Source organism: Ambystoma mexicanum, chromosome 5p (genome assembly GCF_040938575.1).
Source record: "Ambystoma mexicanum isolate Mex_15411 chromosome 5p, UKY_AmexF1_1, whole genome shotgun sequence".
Taxonomy (NCBI): domain Eukaryota; kingdom Metazoa; phylum Chordata; class Amphibia; order Caudata; family Ambystomatidae; genus Ambystoma; species Ambystoma mexicanum.
Genome location: NC_090930.1, coordinates 886,425,918 through 886,444,529, shown reverse-complemented (window position 1 = coordinate 886,444,529; position 18,612 = coordinate 886,425,918). Strand labels below are relative to the sequence as shown.

Here is an 18,612-nt window from a genome sequence, read left to right as displayed (position 1 = left end):
TGCCACTTGCACTGGGCTGATCCCTTCGGTACCTGTCCTTCACTTCTCTTCGGGGAGCCTTTTTAGCCTTCACAGATGTTTCGTTCAACTCCAATGCTACCTTTTGTTACTTTCCTTAGTTGTCGGGAGCACTTGTTATAATTTCTTTCTTGATTTTTGCACCGGGTGAACAGAGCTTTCAAACTCACGTCCTTTCGATTCCGGTGGCCATCTTGGAATGCACAGTCAACTTTTATAACAATAATAGATCAACCCCAATCAACTCTTTAGACTCAAGAGCTAAACATATAAGCTCAACAGCAAATGTTTATCCATTAAACCTAGGATCGGGATCGGGTATCCCGACTTGGAGGGACATAAGTCACATCAATAACAAGAATAACCCCCCCCCCCAGTTGAGTGGATAACCATCGGCTGAGGCAGATGAAGTCTACAGAGCAAATCATTTGATCATAGGTCGATTTTATGAGGATTCAGCAGGGCCTGGTCACAGCTCTAGTCTCAGTAATTTCCCTGCTTCTCCTGCAGCGGACCCCTAGGCCTCCTGGATTTACCCGCCCTTAGCCATTTCCGACTCCACAGGGCGCAAAGGGGGCCGGAATCCTCTTCTTCCATTCTGGCATTACCATCCCCTGATCTCAACAGGCACTCTCCCTCCTTCATAGATTTGATGGACTACTGTTTCTTCTGGTATGAGAAAATGAGCGCAGTGGGCAACCCCATCTGTATGAAATCTCCTTACTTCTAAGCCACTCCGTTATTGGACATAGCATTCTGCTCTTGGTTTAAGTTGAGGCTGCCAAATCCCGGAACAGCGAGATCATGACATTTCTAAACATGATGGCCAGATTGGCGCAAGGCACTTTTATAATGTGCTCTTTTAATGTGAAAAGTTGCACATGTGTTCCAATGTCCGGGAGCATCTGCTGTTTTGAGGGGTTTATAAATCTCGTCCAGTACTGTCCAACTCAATAGTAGAATCCATAGGCAGTTCGAGTATGGATCTAAAAAGGCTCTCGACAAAGACTTTGCTGCGGCCTCTGCACGGGGCCGTCATTTTGGCTGAATCCACCTTATCTGGGGTGTTGAGAGTCGGAAAAACTCCACGGGACAGCCCAGCTATGTTCGCATTCATGCTTTGACCTTGGATCTGGGGTATGTTGCCTGGGAGACGAGCTACAATACGTCCAATCCCTCATGACGTCGGAGGCTCTTAGGCAGCCTGGCCATCTGGTAAAATGGCGCACCAAGCCACGCTCCCATGCACTTTTTTCAACTGAACGGGTGCACCAAGATACGCCCGTTCAGATACTGTTTATGTATTGGGCTGCTCCTTTTTGTGGCGCACACTTGCACCCAAAAAAGCTTTGCGAATCTGGACGATTAAGCAAGGTTCAAAATGTATTTGCCCACATTTTGGAGAGACTTTTTGTTTACTAGATTTGGGGGTCTCGAGGAGAGAGGTGTAAGCAAAAGGATAACCATCTGCCTGGATACAAAGAAGACCGAAGGCGCACATCATGGATGAGAACGATGTGGAACTTATATTTTATATCCTTGGGTCTGGCTGTTCTCTTGTTTGCATAATTTACTGCCCTGAGTTCATGTTATGCTATTCGTACAATATCATATAAATCTCTAATGACCAATACAAAATAAAGTTATGAAAAAACAAACTAGGTGATGGGTTTCCAGAACTGTCCCTGTCAGGAGCAGGTTTGCGGAATCCGTTTCCCCACACTCTGTGTTCAGTTTTCATCTGCTCTTACCTCTGACTGGCTTCAGATACCCTGTGCACTTTTCTGCTGTGTAGGAAGTTTTAAATGGTGCATGTTTACTTTGAATTGGCTCCAGTTGTGAGAGCCTTCTCTTGGCACACACTGAACATTAGATCAATCATTGCGCCATACGTTCTGTTCATTGGAAACCATATCTCAGATTTTGCTAACTATCTACATTTTCATTTTTATATGCCCGCACATCCCTTCTCTCGCCAGTTTGTCTGTGTTGGTGGTAGTGCATCGAGGATGAAAAGCTTCAGCCAGTACATAGCAGGAGAACTGAAATTGGGGGATCCCAGTGACGATATCCCTAACATCTGTGCCGGCACCGACCGCTATGCCATGTACAAAGTGGGACCAGTCTTGTCAGTCAGTGTGAGTATGACGTGATTAATGAAGATCAAGTGTATTGCTAAATAAAAATGTGCACTTTGTAAGGGGAAATTGGAGAACTGTGTACAGCTGGAAAGTAGAAGCAACCAATCATTAGTATTGTTGTGACGGATGTTAATTTGAAGTGTTACAGTTGTCTGAAATTGGAAGTTAACATGACATCCCCATACACATTTTCAAAACAAATAATGTAATCATTGTAATGAGGTAGTGTCAGCAAATGTAGTAGCGTCCTGATACACCAGGACCATAAACGTTATGGCTTCAGTATAAATGTATTGCTGCAAGTCAGGGGTTCCTGATTTCACATTTCTTGGCTCCTTCACTGATACTCTTCATGTGTTGTTTGTGCACTGGACATGAGGGGACTGTGTAGCAGGTACGTAGTGCATGCCAAGTTCCTAGTGACGCGGACTCGAGCTGTCTTTGGCATATTGACTCATTTTGCCTTGGTTGTCTGCTGGGACTCAAGGAAGTGATGCAGATCAGCGTTCAAAGCCCAAAGCTGCCAGAAGGTTGGTAGGTGACCTATGTAACCTGGCTCTCCAGACCCACATGCAGTCTTGTAAGGTGTTACATAGGAACAGAGCAACAGGCTACTAAATAGGCAAGCGTTAGTGGGCGCATGATCACTTTAATCTCAAATGAACCACATTCAACAGTCAAAAGCATCACGAGAGTTCCATAAACCAAAGACAGCTTACTTGATGCAGTGCAATAGTGGGTTGACCAGAGGGCAAACCTAGAGCCATATGTTTGCTTTACTCTCTCCCTTTCTCTTTTCCTCCCTCCCCCTCATGGCCGAACCTAGTCAATGTCCGATCCTTTATTTGATAGCTCTCGTCAGTCCCTGTTACACTCAGGTATTGGTGTCTGTTCCGCAGACAATGGTGCTTACCATTTGGAACTGTAGCGTCTTCGTTTTGTTCCTGATGTGCAGCAAGGAGGTGGCTGTTCTGGAGTGGAACAGAAAGTTGTTCTCCAGTATAGGAGCTTGATAAGAGAAGACTGGTTTTCTTATTGAACACGTTGTTGAACAGGGTGTGGATCAATGGGAGTTAGGATTCATATCTGCACTGGATGTCTGCACTGTTGGCTATTTGCTTGGCTTGAAAACCCTGCAAGCTCCTCTCTGTTTATAGCGTTTCTTATACTCGCCCTATTCTGGATCCAGCTCCAGGAAACCATGTGTGGTTTATGTGTGCTTTATACATAGAAATAGAAATAAAAGTGTTTATAGTGGTTATAGGAAAAGTTGTTTGAATGGGTGGGTCCTATTATGTGTAATAGTGGCAAGACATAATGGTCTATAACATGCTACCTCTTAGTGAGTACAGGGGCATCTCCAAGAATTTTTTGGAGTATTTTGGAAGGTACTAGTTCATTTCCTGACCCTAAAGACATTTTGATGCCGTGTTAGTCCAGTTGAAAATCTATGCTAAAACAGGTCTTGATACCTTTGACTGCATTAACTGAAAACAAATAAATTGTGCCATCCTTTGGGATATTTAGATTTTATCTAATAGGGAGCTATCGAGACCTGCCATATTTGGAATTAAAACATGGACTAGCCCTACTGCTTTGTGTAGGGATGTGAAGGTTGGTGGCTATGGAAAGTGAACCAGGAGACACACTCTCAGAAATATCACCTCTGACGACAGAATTAATTATTTATCTTTGTAGCTTTTTCAGGGTCAAACAAAGCAGTGCTTGGGATCTGGAGTAATTGATGGGAACCAATAAAGGCTCAAGTCTGAAGTCCACTGAGTGTTCATTCTTGAGTAAACAAAAAGTGTAACTGGTTTATGCATGGTTATACACAAGCTGTAACACTCTGGCAACTGTTTTCATTTTGTCAGTCGAACGGGTTGGGGGACACACAATGAAATTCATGTTTCCACTTCCCCCATCCACTCTGCCTGCCAAAAATCAATGCCTTTATGACACAATCTGATTTTGGAGCAGGCATACATGCATTGGATTCTGAGAGAATCTGGCAGCTTTGATTTATTCATGAAATGCTGGCATGTTCCAGTCCTATGGTTTTTCATCTCCATAATATAGAAAGTGATATGTTTGGTGGTGACATTTTGATCGTTGCCTATGCAATCCTTTTTTCTTCTTTTAAAGGGGCATCCCTTACTTCACACTGCCGACCCGTTTCCTCCTTATTGCACCCCTGCAATACCCCCTTACACCCACATATTGTGAAATGCAGCATTAAACATCCCAGGCGAGAGCACATCTCTACCACCAGAAAATCATGCAAATGGCTCTCCATACAACAAAATAAATCGACCTAAAAACCATCTGTCTCACATACAAAGCCTTAAACCACTTAGCCCCACCTAATCTCACCAATAAATTCACCATGAAACCTACTACTAGAAGTACGAGATCCTCCAATACCTTATCACCTTAAAAAGAGCTGGAGGATCCAGCTTCACGGTCCTTGCCTCCCAACTTTGGAACACCATACCACTTAACATCAAATCTATCAAGTCCTTTCAGTCTTTTAGGAAACAGGTTATTGGATGGTTACTGGACAAAAACTAGTATTTACCATCTTCTCTCTCCTACGTCTGACAATACCGTCCATAGTTTGTGCTTTTATCTGTAAACTGTATAAATGTATAAATGTAAACTGTATATAATGTACTATGTAACCTTTTCCCGAAGCGCCCTTTTACCTCTGGGTCTGGAGCGCTATATAAATAAATGAAACAAACAGACATATATATATATATATGTGTGTGTGTGTGTGTATACATATGTGTATATATATATATACACATATATATATTCAGTAAAAAAACTTTGTTAAAGGGACGTTATGGTTAAGTTGCGCTACTAAAAACCTATCAAATTCAGTAAAAAAAAATGTTGTTAAAGGGACGTTATGGTTCAAAGTAAAACTGAAAAACCCCTGAAATTCGCCAGTTGTGGTAAGCTAAGCAACCCTAACTCGCGCCACCACCGTGCACTGCTAAGACTAACACCCAGGACATCAAAGATGACATCTCAAATGTCATTGATGACATCACATGTGCATTTACCTTTCATGAAAAGTGTGTACAATGGATTGTTATTATAATGTTGAGAAAACAGTGTCAAGGGTCATTGGAATAAATATCATGAGCTACTTAGTGCATTAAGCAATGCATTGATATAAATAGCATTCTATTATGAAGTCCTATCCAGTATACTAAGCTACTCATGTAGCAACATAGGCATTGTGTGCAGCCTATATGATGGAGGTGCAATATTCATAATCTTGCCATGTTGAACAGTGAAATGATAACTGCTTGCTTATTAGAGTTTTGCGTACTGTGAAACATGTAATAAGTAGCTAATGAAACCCACTTACTACATAAATGCATTATTACAGACAAAACACAAAGAGACAACAACACATACAAATATGAGTACATACAGGAAAGTGAAGTAGGCAAAAAAGCAACAGTAGTAGCAGAAAGTGTTCATAACCTAACTGATTATCTTAATGCAGAGAAATGATTGCTCTGTTTCAAAGCTGCTACTCACCCTATGTATATGTATTACATGATGCGACTGGACCCTAAGGAAAGTAGTGTGAGTACAATATATACAAATATGAGCATATACAGGGAAAGTACAGTAATAAAAAAACAACAGAACTATAAGACAGTGTTGATAACCTTAGTAATCATCTTCATACATAGAAAGCATTGCTTTCTTCCAAGTCTGTGTTTTCCCCTTTGTATATGTTTCATATGCTGTGAGTGGGCCCTAAGTGAATTACAGTAAGAACATATTTGAAGTTTAAGTCTACAAATATAGTACTTTTTAAATTTTTTGTTCCTGAATGTTACTGGCCTAGATATATCAATAAAGGAAAAAAGAGTGAGCCAGACATGTGATGTCATCAGTGATGTCATCAATGACATTTGTGATGTCATCTTTGATGTCCTGGGTGTTAGTCTTAGCAGTGCACAGTGGTGGCGCGAGTTATGGTTGCTTAGCTTACCATAACTGTCGAATTTCTGGGGTTTTACTTTGAACCATAACGTCCCTTTAACAAAGTTTTTTTTACTGAATTTCATAGGTTTTTAGTAGGACAAGTTAACCATAATATCCCTGACTTTATATACATGTACCATAGAACATACTGAACCCCCAGCTAGTGATTTTGATGTCCGTGGACTGTGCGAATGTCCGCGGACGGACGCGGACAACACCAATACTACCCAAAAACTCAGGGGTATCTTAAATTGTTATATCATGCATTATGAACACTGTACAAGTTCAAAAACCAACACACAAACACATTATATATAGTAATAAATAAGAAGTAGAACTTATATATCTAACACATCAAACATCCATTTAAATACCATATATAGTAAAATGGAATATACCAAAACAAGAAAGGCATGCTTCTAACATAATTACCTCACAGAAACTGCACAACTAGGAGCAGCAGCAGATCTACAGAACAGTGAAAAGACAGCTTACCACAATCTAGTAAGTACACTTTTTGTTTCTGATATATTTCTAAAATGTCTATATTAGATACAATAAAAGTAATATATATATTTTTTTCCTTTTTCCTCACAGAAATGTCAAATACTTTAGAATGGCTTGAGGAGAATTTCCCACATGGTGAAATGTCTGAAGATAGTGAAACTAATGGTAGACACTTCTCTATTTAACCAAATTAATAAGCATTAATTTATGTGCATGCACTTTTAATATATATATATATATATTTTAACAGCCCATACAAACAATGAAAACAATACATAACAAGATACTTTAGAACAAACTCTCTGGAAGAAAAAATGAACAAGCTCATGACAAATTTCCACCTTTTGAAAGATTTTGTGGAGGACCATATAAAAGAAAAAAATAGATACCACTCTGCAACATGTACCAGTCCCCCCTCTCCATATTCCAGTCAATTATCCCTAAATCCTCACCACATAGAAAAACGTTTTGATGAGACTTCCATCCCTTCATCTTCTCCTGTCCATCCTCTTGAAAACCCCAATTCCCCTGTGTTGGTGTCAGTTTCTGCTACCCCTTCTCTATCATAAATTGTACATATATATAATATAATGAAAAATAAATGTTATGTGTGTGTTAATTTAGTCCTTTGTGTTTTTCTTTTTTAAAAGCCAGTTTTGGTGTCCGCGGACAACACGGTTGTCCTGAAATGTTCATCAATAAACAAAATGGGGGTGTCCTGAGGACACTATGCCTGTCCATACTGTTCATAGGCAGGTTGAAACTGTTCTAAGAACACATCAAGTGTCCCGGGATGTTCGTAAATAAACAAAATGGGGGTGTCCTCAGGACGCTATGCCTGTCCGTATTGTTCGCAGGCGAGTTGAAACTGTTCTAAGAACACACGCGGTGTCCTGAAATGTTCGCAAATAAACGAAATGGGGGGTGTCCTGAGGACACTATGCCTGTCCGTATTGTTCGTAGGCAGGTTGGAACTGTTCTGAGAACACATCAAGTGTCCTGGGATGTTCGTAAATAAACAAAATGGGGGTGTCCTGAGCATGCTATGCCTGTCCGTATTGTTCGTAGGCAAGTTGAAACTGTTCTAAGAACACAGGCGGTGTCCTGAAATGTTTGTAAATAAACAAAATAGGGATGTCCTGAGGACCCTATACCTGTCCGTACTGTTCGTAGGTGGGTTAAAACTGTTCTGTGAACACATCAAGTGTCCTGGGATGTTCGTAAATAAACAAAATGCGGGTGTCCTGGGGACACTATACCTGTCCATACTGTTCGTAGGCTAGTTGAAACTGTTCTAAGAACAAACGCCTGTCCGTAACTGTTCGTTTCACTTGTGTCGCACTTTTAATTAGTTTCAGGACCCGAACACTGTCCGTAGAACACCAATGCGCATGCGCAAAACAGTTTCAGTGCATTTGGTGTCCTGCGGACACCCGTTCCCTTCGCGGACATGTACGCGACGCCATCATGTGACCGCGCCCACGCTGAGCGTGTGTTCTGACTGCGGACACTGTCCTTGTCCGCAAACAATTTAAAACTACTTTTTCAGGCAATCCACAAATTTTTATAATAATAAATCAGCATAGCACAAGTCCCAGACAATCATCCTGAGTTTCTACATACGTTTTGGGACTTTTTAATTTTATTTTTTGGTGTTCTATCTGTCCGCGGACGGAGCGGGTGCCCGCGGACCGGTCACCAGCACCCCTATAAATGGCCACACCCCAGAACTCATCCTCATTGTGTTTCTGGCTACCTTACAGAACACAGTGCATTTTGCTGCCAACTTTCCAGATTTTCATCTGAAACCTGATGGCATCAATGGCTCCTCCACTGCCACCAGGTGCTACATCTGCTTCAGCACCGCCCCCAACCCCTCCACCACCACCACCTCCCCAAGGGCCTGAAGAGGGGAACAGGAGTGAGGATGTAGAGGAGTATGAAGAGGATGAAGAGGATGAGGTAGTGGAAGTCTCTACTACCAGCACTTGCCATGACTCTTGGGTGTGGCGGTTATTTACCATTCATGGTAACGTACTCAAGGCGCGTGCGAACAAAGTCACCTGCAACGAGTGCAAAATGGTGCTCAGTCGCGGGAGACCTTGTTCGTACAGCTTTGGTACAACAACTATGAAGTGACACCGAAGGTCGTTCCATGGTGGGGCCATTCGCAAGGTTGTACCTTGCAAGGTGCGTAGTAGGTTGAGTTCCTCTACTACATCCTCCGTTTCCGCTCCTCTCACCACAAGGGACACTCCTGTGGGAGAGCGCATCCCTCCAGCTGCCTCACAGGCCATTCATAATGCTGATGACCCTTACCTTTCGTGGGTCACAGTTTTGTATATGTACTGCGACGCAGTACTCTGCAGGGGGGAGAGACTTCATAGTGCTTTCGAGACTGCGGTCAAGGAGCACGAGAAGACCTGCTACCTACCTAAGTAAGGCCCACCCTACATCTTCCTCTCTCCACCTGCCTTTTCTTATCCCTGTGGGTGGTGTCCCCCTTACCCTCCTTTCCCCTCTCCTAGTGTGTTGTGTGTAAAAAACCAAAAAATATAAAAAAACAACACTTTTTTAAAAAAAGGCTCTTTTCAGAGCCGCATTTAACAGTTTAAAAATAGAAGTGGCAAAAAAATGGAGCAGGGCCCTGTGTATTTTTTAGAAGTCCGTGGACATCTAAAATTTTGGGGTGCTGCCTTATCATAACCATTGCACTTTTCTCTGGGAGGAAGTGGTGGCTCTTTTGGTGGCGTTTGTTTGAAAAACTTGAAATGGTCAACACCTACTGCAAAATGGATGGCTGTAATTCCAAAAAAGGTTGCAATGCATTTTGTACATTTCTCAGAAAAATCTGATTGCCAGCATAAGTAAGATGGACTTGATCTCTGCGAAAAATGTATCTGCTACGAAACATAATATTTTCATTGTGAAAAGAGGACATGCCAACATCTCTTAGAAAGGCACAAACAGCCTTATTGACATTGCGCCTCGCTTTCTCCATTTGTGGACCAAATGAAGAAGAACGCAGCCACATTTGTCTCTGCGTAATCCAAGAAAAAATTACTTGAGAATTTGGAAACATGTTCATGACCTTCCCAAGTCCTTCTTTTATTGCAAATTGCAAAGAAATTCCAGACACATGTCCTAAACTATTCCCTCCACAATGAATTATCATTATGTCTGGATGATGCTCTGTCTCCATAATAGCACAGAGAAGTAGCAAGTCCAGCCACTTCATTCCACGCACTCCATGCCAGTGCACTTCCACATGTGGCAATCCAAGATCTACAGCTACTCCACAGCTTTCTGCATGCACCTTCAACCTATATATCCACGAGTCTCCCAAAATCCAGACAATCTGTTTTCTGAAACACACATCCATAGCTATCTGTTCTTCTCTCAGGAAAAAGACTATCTGACAAACTCTCACCTGACACAACACACCCACTAAACTTTACTGACCAATCTCTTGCTCAGCTCATTCTCATTTGCATGCCTCCCCACCCCAAAATCCCCGCATGTAACACGTGATGTCCGCGGACTACCGCCTTGTCCGTGGACATATCGTAACATGGACAGCCCTTCTACCATTTCCACTTCACTCTCTGTGCCTTTCCCTCATTGGATACAGCTAAGCAGTCACACAACCATCCACCAATCACATCCAAGACCTCTACATCTAACTCCATCATCATAGATCAGCACTTCAAATGTATTGTTAATCACTCTGAGTACAAGTCTCATATCATTGTAAAGCACCTACTACAAGAACTACTGTACAAGTCTACAAGATTTCTACTTGCATCTGCATACATATCCATATGCATGAACACAAAAAACAGGTATACATATTTTCTGTATAGTACATGTGCAATTCTTATAAATGCATATAAACAGATTAACCGTCTTTTAACCTGTATAACCTATAAAATGAACCTACTGTCATTTTTCCCATCTGCTATAATCAACTGTCACTTCCAAACCTATCTGCTATTTAATTTCTTTTTACACACACAATTGCAAAGCATGTTGAACTAAGATACTTAAAGGAAAATATAAAGACTGCACATAGTCAAACGAAATTGTATGCACACACTATGTTTAGATATCAAACAAGAATACTTGTACAAAAACATAAAAATCAATGTCTAAATTAACATCAGTGCTATAAACACACAAAATTACTAATTTCTTTCCTTTACAATTGCAGTGTAGACCACTCCCCCGAAAAGCAGCAGCAGAATCTGAAGTACAAACAACAACTCAGAAGAAACCTGCTCATTCCACAGAAAAAAGTAAGTTAAATACCACCATAATATTTTTACTATTACTCAAACACACTGTGGGGTTCATTCATGGTATTTCTGCTCCTAAAAACAGAGATTGTGCACCATTCTGTCCACAAATCCCCATTTGTTAAACAGGTATTTGCAGGCAAATGGCGCACAAATATCATTTTGTTTTCGGCGCACAAATGACATAACTCAGCCCCTAGAATTTTAATATTATAGAACACAGAACTGTTTTTATTCTATACCATTAGATTTACTATTTGTGCTTCTTCTCACCACTAGCTTACTTTCTACTGTCATCCGAACCCCAGTTTAGTAGCACATAAATTCAAGAATACCCATCCCAACTAGTTGTAGTTGCCCAATGCACAATCACACACCATCACATACATCTTTATCATCATACTCAGACACTCATGCACACATCACACATACATTGCAGAACATCCCAACCCATACCTTCTTTATTTTTTCAACAGACCCTAAAGAATGCCTACCAAAAATCAAGTTTGTAGAAAGCAACGCAGAAGTAAAGCAAATGAAAATAAAAGTGTCCAAAATAAGCATCAATCACTAGCAGAATTTGTACAAGAAGTTCAAACAAAACAGCTAATACAGTCATTTAGCGAAACAAAACAAGCTTCAAGTACAGAAACTTTGCCTCCTCTATCAAAATATAAAACGAAACAGAAAACAATTAACAGGAATTCAGCTACCACTACTGCTAAAACTGTTCCTATAAATCTTGATATAGTGCCAAGTAAGCATACCAAAAAAAGTATTTTAGCAAAAATGTTCCGCCACAGAGTCCTTCAAAATCTTATAAAAACAGGAGAGAAATCATGAACAACCTTAAAACCTACTGTAGAAAATTAATCTTAGAAGCTTTGATAGACAGTGCAATCCTTCGTAAAAGAAAGTAATTTATTTTAGTGTTAAACAAAATGAAACCACTAACAAAACTAATGACTAAATTCCAAAAAAAGACTTCTCAATAAACGAAATGGCAACAAAAATAATTTCTTAAATATCTGTGGAGGTGAGTGGAGTCACACCACAAGCACCGAACCATATTTTAATGAAGAAGCACACAAACAAAAGCAAACAAATACAATTGCCATACATAGCAGTGGACAAGGTTATTAAAAAGTTAATACCATAATGGAGCAAGAAATACTGCTTATAAAAATATCCCCAGAAAATCTAGAATTACCTCTCCATTCGACGGAACCAGAACGTCTAGTATACAAATGGCCATGCACGTCAATGTGTAACATTCCCAAAAACAATTTCAAGTCTTTACGCCAATTCCTCAATCAGTATGTGAAAGGCAAAGACAAAGTCAAAATGAAACTACTGCAAAATATGGATACCTGTCCAGTGCGCAAGTACTCAGGACCACAAGGACATTAATTAGCCTGCATTTCAGGACCTATTTGCAAAACCAACTTCCATCATATCATAATGATATCAACACATCATTCAACTATAATAAATCTAGTGTATAAACTGTACTATGCTAAAAGTCCTGCTTTAGCACTAGCCAATTTAAAGTAACACAAAAACTTTAGATCTAACATACAAAATAGAAGACAATGAAGATTCTAAATGGTTTGAATTAGCTCTCTACCTTTTAGCAGAAAACAAATACGAAATAACTGGCGCCTTAATACTTTGCAGTTACTGCACTATAAAACTTGACAACAACCAAACTCCTTCACGTGCTATCACAAATAACTTGGAATTATTCCCACTACCAAAACCCCTGCAACAACTCAATTTATATGAGAGCATCATAATTCAAACAGTGCACCCATTTCAAGCAATAATACGCCTTCAACCAAAAACAGCAAAATTACCTCCCTCTGAATTGGTGAAAGGCATTCGTGGCAAAGTAGTTTATTTAGCATTAGAACTGAAAGAAAATGTGCACACTCTGGGATTGCAACGTCCAATATAGCAATCTTTAATTGTCTTGGTAAATGGTGTACCAACAAAAGAAAAAAAATTGGCAACAACTCGTTGTTAAGGGAAACAACTGAAATAATTCAAGAGTCACCAGGAACTGGTCAATTTGAACTTCTAGATCCTGCTACAGTATCCAATACTTTAGACCATTATACAATTCATCCATTGCACTTTAATGACACCGTAGAAGATGCACTAGAAACGTACCAAATGCGACAAACAAAAGAATCACCAATCAGCATATGGGAAAAAAGCATAGAAGCACATGCTTTTCCTCTACTCTTTCCTACTGGCAAAGGAGGAAGGTACGATAATAGACCTATTCAAATAACAGCATCAGAATACCGCTCGTTACGGATGTATTCTGAAGATCCCAGATTTAGACAAAATGTAGAATACATATTCCACCTACTCTTTGAAAGTGAACTAGCAACTCTATGTTACGGAGTTGCACACCCATTAAAATCAGGAACCCACTTTCAAAATATGTCAGCTACACAATTATTACAAAAAGTGCAAGAAAAAGATGAGGTTTTACAATCAAGTATTACAAATCTATTAGCAAACATGCTGTTGAGACTTCAGTGTCCTGTAGGCATAAGAGACCTCTGTCCTCAAATGCCACACATAGAGAACTCAAAGTCACTCCCTGTGCGACCGTTGAGGCCACAGGTCGAGATGGTCAACTCCGGAACCGCGAACCTCTGGGACCCCAATCCGCTGCAAGAAAATACTGATTAAGTACCAAGTAAATGACAGTGCCAAGATAATGTGAAAAAGGTCTTACCAGAGGGGTCAGGAAAAAGGCAATGAACCTATGAGGTAGGGGTCCAGGACTCATGTGGGCAGAGCCACCCCAGATGGAGCAGGTAGACTGTAGTCCCAAATATTGGTGAGAGAACCACCTGATGACAAGAACGTGGTTTGGTAGCTGTGGAGCTTGAAAGCAAGAAGTTCCAAAGAAAACCAGATGCAAAGGGAAATCCGTGTTGCAGTCCAAAGAGCAGTCCGTATTCAAACCACAGGCAAATCCAAGGTAACAAAGCCAGTAAGGTAATCCAAGCGAAGTCCAAGTATGCAAACAGAGGTCGAAATCCAAAAAGAGTCAAGAAATCCAAACGAACGCGTAACGCCAAACAGGTTGCAAAGAACAGCTGTGAAGCAGCGAGTACACGGAGAGCCGTGTTTAAATACTCGCGCTTCTGGCATTACTTCCCGTCACGTGACGCGCTGTCGCATCACGTGAATGGATTCCCGGGTCACGTGAGCACACAGCGCTGGTCACGTGACGCGGAAGCATAGTAGCGTTCCGCCGATTACCTCGGCGCCAAGGAAGCTGCCAATGCAAAAATGGACGCAACCTGGAGAGCGTTCTGTTGCAGGTGAGGCGTGCATGTGCATGCGAGTCATCAGGAGGCCCATGTGAGTGCCGGAGTGTGAAGGGGGAATAAGATGGGACAGAGGGAGCGGGGCGAGTTATAGTGATTCTGGGGTTTTGGCCAGGGGCAGGAGTGGCAGTACTGTCAGATGTGTGTACAAGGGAGGGTGTGACACATGCGTGGTACTAAAGAGTACTGGTTCCGACGTCATGGAGATGTACGTTGTATGATAAGAAACCTTGGCCCAGCCACTTGGTTTGTTACATTAAGTTGTGCAGAATATTCATGGGAAGATTTAAATGATTTCCTACGCATATCAAACAAAAACAGAACAAACATAGATATACTAACACCTGGAGAACTTTGTTCTCTAGATCCTGTTAATGTTTCAAGATATTTTCATCATCGCTTCATTGCTATGCTACACTTTATTTGTAATAAAACTGTTCCTCCCCTCGGAGAAGTGCAACACTTGTTTTGGAAAAAAGAATACCAAGCCAGAGGAGCACCACATATCCACATGCTTTTATGGATTAAAGATGCTCCTAAATTTGGTCAAGACAGTGATGCCACTGTGTTACAGTTTATCGAAAAATATGTCACTTGTGAAATTCCATCGGAAGCAACAAATAGTGATCTTCATGCACAAATTTTACAATTTCAAAGACACAAATGTGGCAAATACTGTCATCGCAAATACAAAAACAAAGGGAAATACTACACCAAATGCCACTTTGGTTTCCCTAGACCAGTTACAAAAACAGGTCAAGTAAACAACTTCATGCGTTCAGTTAGACATAGTGTTAAAGGTAAATCACCTAAAAATACATATTACATAAAAAGAACAGAAGAAGAAAAATATATCAATGATTACAATGCAATCATTGCCCTCTTATGGAATGCTAACATAGATGTGCAGTACATTGCAGACAATTCCTATGCAGTTGCACGATATGTTACAGCATACTTAAGCAAAGCAGAAAAACAGAGCTTCAAGACCTCTGGAATGTCCTGTCATCAGACAAAACACTGTCTCAGAAATTGTACAGCTTGGGCATAAAAATGCTCTCCCATAGAGAATGTGGCTCCTATGAAGCAGCAGATCGTTTAACCGGTACTGCTTTGTATGGAAAATCTGAAAATATAGTATGGCTAATTCTTGGTCCTGCTAAATCTAGAAAAAGAGCTCTCAAATCATACGACGACATAGAAACAATAGCCAAAAATGATCCCAACAGCCAAGACATTTTGAAAAACGATTTGCTGGACACATACTACCCAAACAGAAGTACCACTTTGGAAACCATGTGTCTATACCACATAGCCCAAAACTTCACATACAAAAATAATATAAAACCCGATGAAAAAAGGTAGATACAGACTGACAAATTGTGAAGGCAGCTTAGTAAAACTCACCAAACCAAGTTTAATGAATCATATCAAATTGTCATTAAAGACTCCTCAACATAAAGAACTATATTACATGTCCCTGATACAACTCTTTAAACCATGGAGAAAAGAAGAAGAAATACTAGATAACTATGGCTCCTACGAAGATGCTTTCAAAGCAAATGAAAGCACTATAACCAATGTAAACTTTACACACTACAAAACAATGTTGCACAATCAACAGCAACACGAAGAAGAACTCCAGGCCCAACTAGATAAGGACACTCCTGACAGTAGTCAACCTTCTGTAACAGGAAGCCAAGAACCACTGGGACAGCCACTAATAGCAAATGAGGCAGAATTATCTATGACGGAAGTAGAAAACAGCATGTGTCAGTATGAAGATGAAGAAGACTTAACTATAATAAAATCAAAACAAACCCATGGCAGCGTAGCATTTTTCAAGAAGTAACAAAAGAAATTACACATGGTGTACAACATGAAAATAAAGAATGCACCTGCCAAAATTACAAACCTATACTACTGTATGTCAGTGGTGAAGCTGGTTCTGGCAAAACATTCTTAATCAAAATCATCAGCAAGTTCCTTCAACAATTGACAAACAACAAACTGTCAGCTGTTGTCACTGCCCCCACAGGTTTAGCTGCCTACAACATAGGCGATGTCACTTTACACCAATTACTACTCATGCCAGTAGAACACCGAAACAAATTAGATTATTAGAAACTTTCTACAGAAGCTGCAATGGAACTACGCAGAGTTTTGAAACAAATGAAAATGCTACTAATAGATGAAGTGAGCATGGTCTCCAACCTAATGTTGGCTTTGATTCACCTCAGATTACAAGAAGTATTCAAAAGAAACTACGAAGAGCTCTTTGGAGGAAAACACCTTATTGTTTTCGGAGATCTTCTTCAATTGACACCAGTGAAAGGTGAGCCTATTTATAAAACCTTAGGACACAAACTCTGCCGTAAAACTGTTGGCAGCATAGGAAATGTCAACTTTTGGCAACATTTTCAATACAGAGAATTAACAGAAAACATGCGGCAATCTGCAGATCTCACTTATGCCAACATCTTAAAAAGTATTAGAGTTGGTATACTATCTCAAGAAGCACAAGCAATATTGAAAACCCGGCACATTCATGCACTTTATAGCGATAATGCATGTGCTACGGATGTTATGGAACAATTAGCGCACAAAAATGTCAATTGTATGGCCTTAATACCAACTCTTGCAAGCTGTTCCAAATTCAATGAAACAATGTTAAAAAAAGAAATGCAACCAATAATGGAAATAAGCGCCACAGACAAACTAGACGTACATGGTATGACACTACCCATGTGTGAGCAAGCCACAACAAGACTAAATAGTTCAGAAAATTCAATCTCCAACACAGATGGGTTGGAAAAAATATTAAAATGATCCTTAAATTGTAGAGTAATGCTTAAACGTAACCTTGACGTGGATCAAGGACTAGTTAATGGAGCACTGGGTACAGTTGTTGGCTTTCAAACATACCCACGTCACAACATTCAGTTTGTCAATATTCTCTTTGACAAACTTTCAGAAGTGAAAAGGATAGGACTCTCAACAGCTCGATTCCTTCTCTTCAAAGACATGTATGTACGCAGAGAACAATTTTCTGTAACCCTTGCATACACAGTCACCATTCATAAATCACAAGATCTTACCCTAGACAAAGCATTGATAGATATTGGTAACACAGTCTTTAAAGAAGGCATGAGCTACGTAGCACTATCACGCTTACATACACTTGACGGTCTATTTCTAATGAACTTTGATGCAAGTAAAGTAAACGCTGATATTCCTTGCATTTTAGAATACAATAGACTTCGTTCACTATACACCCCCCATCTAAAAACATATCCTGTTCCACAAAAAGTAAAATGTTGTAAAAAAAAACTAATTCAAACAGAAATGCAACAGGAGGTCACTGCAAATCCTCCAAAGAGAGTAAAAGAAACTAATCCTGCATCAATTACCACAACCAAAGAAGAACCTATTACTCAAAGTAACTCGGGTACCTCAACACATTCCAAAAAAATGACTTGGACACAGACTTATCTGGTCCATTTAAATTTACAAATATAACTGGTGTAAGTTGCTACGCAAATGTAGCAATGCATATTCTATTTCAATTGCCACCAATTGTTGACAACATTTACTTACACAGTACAGACCAATTGTGTTTGAAAATGTTAGTACTTCATAGAAACGCAACAAACAATCCTGACAACACGTATAGTGTTCATGGAATAAGACAAGAATTGGACTACTGTGCTGGAATGGTGAAATTCACTATAAACTCACAGGAAGATCCACAAGAATTTCTAATGTACCTACTACAAGTACTGGAAAACAAAAACATACCTATAAATGAAATCTTCCAGATTTCATACATATGGAAACATACATGCACTCTCTGCAACAATGTGACACAGGAACAAATCCCCAATGAGCGCTTCGTGTATGTATCCATACCTAATTGTGAATCAGTTCCATTCCAGCAACTTGTACAAAATGCAAACCATGGGAAGCCGCCAGCCGGAGAAGGCCAAAGGACAAGGCCGCATTCTCTCTCTGCAGCACTGCTGCGAGAGAGAACATGACAGACATCCCCCTGCAGCCACGAAGAAGGATGAGCCCCTCCACGAGGACGAGCCCCTCCTGCCCATGCCGCCATTGCTCAACACGAGCCCCCAGCTGCAATACACAACCACCGGCGAAACCGTCTGTGCACCATGGCAACAGACAACACGATTGCTGGAGCCGAGTCACGTGACTCGCGCGTTGGAGCCCGCAGCCACTCCTCTCCCGCTTTAAACGGAGAGGAGGCCCGCCGCCAGGCGAAGCCGC

The 18,612-nt window shown here is 40.6% G+C and overlaps 1 protein-coding gene across 4 annotated transcripts in view; it reads left to right on the top strand.

Moving 5' to 3' along the window:
* Positions 1–18,612, top strand: part of UPP1 (uridine phosphorylase 1) — a 233,571-nt gene that overhangs the window by 130,935 nt on the left and 84,024 nt on the right. For all 4 annotated transcript variants that reach the window (XM_069613322.1, XM_069613323.1, XM_069613321.1 and 1 more), the window contains exon 4: positions 1,998–2,156. In XM_069613322.1, coding sequence (XP_069469423.1) covers positions 1,998–2,156 — 159 coding nt within the window. The remainder of the gene's footprint in view (positions 1–1,997; positions 2,157–18,612) is intronic.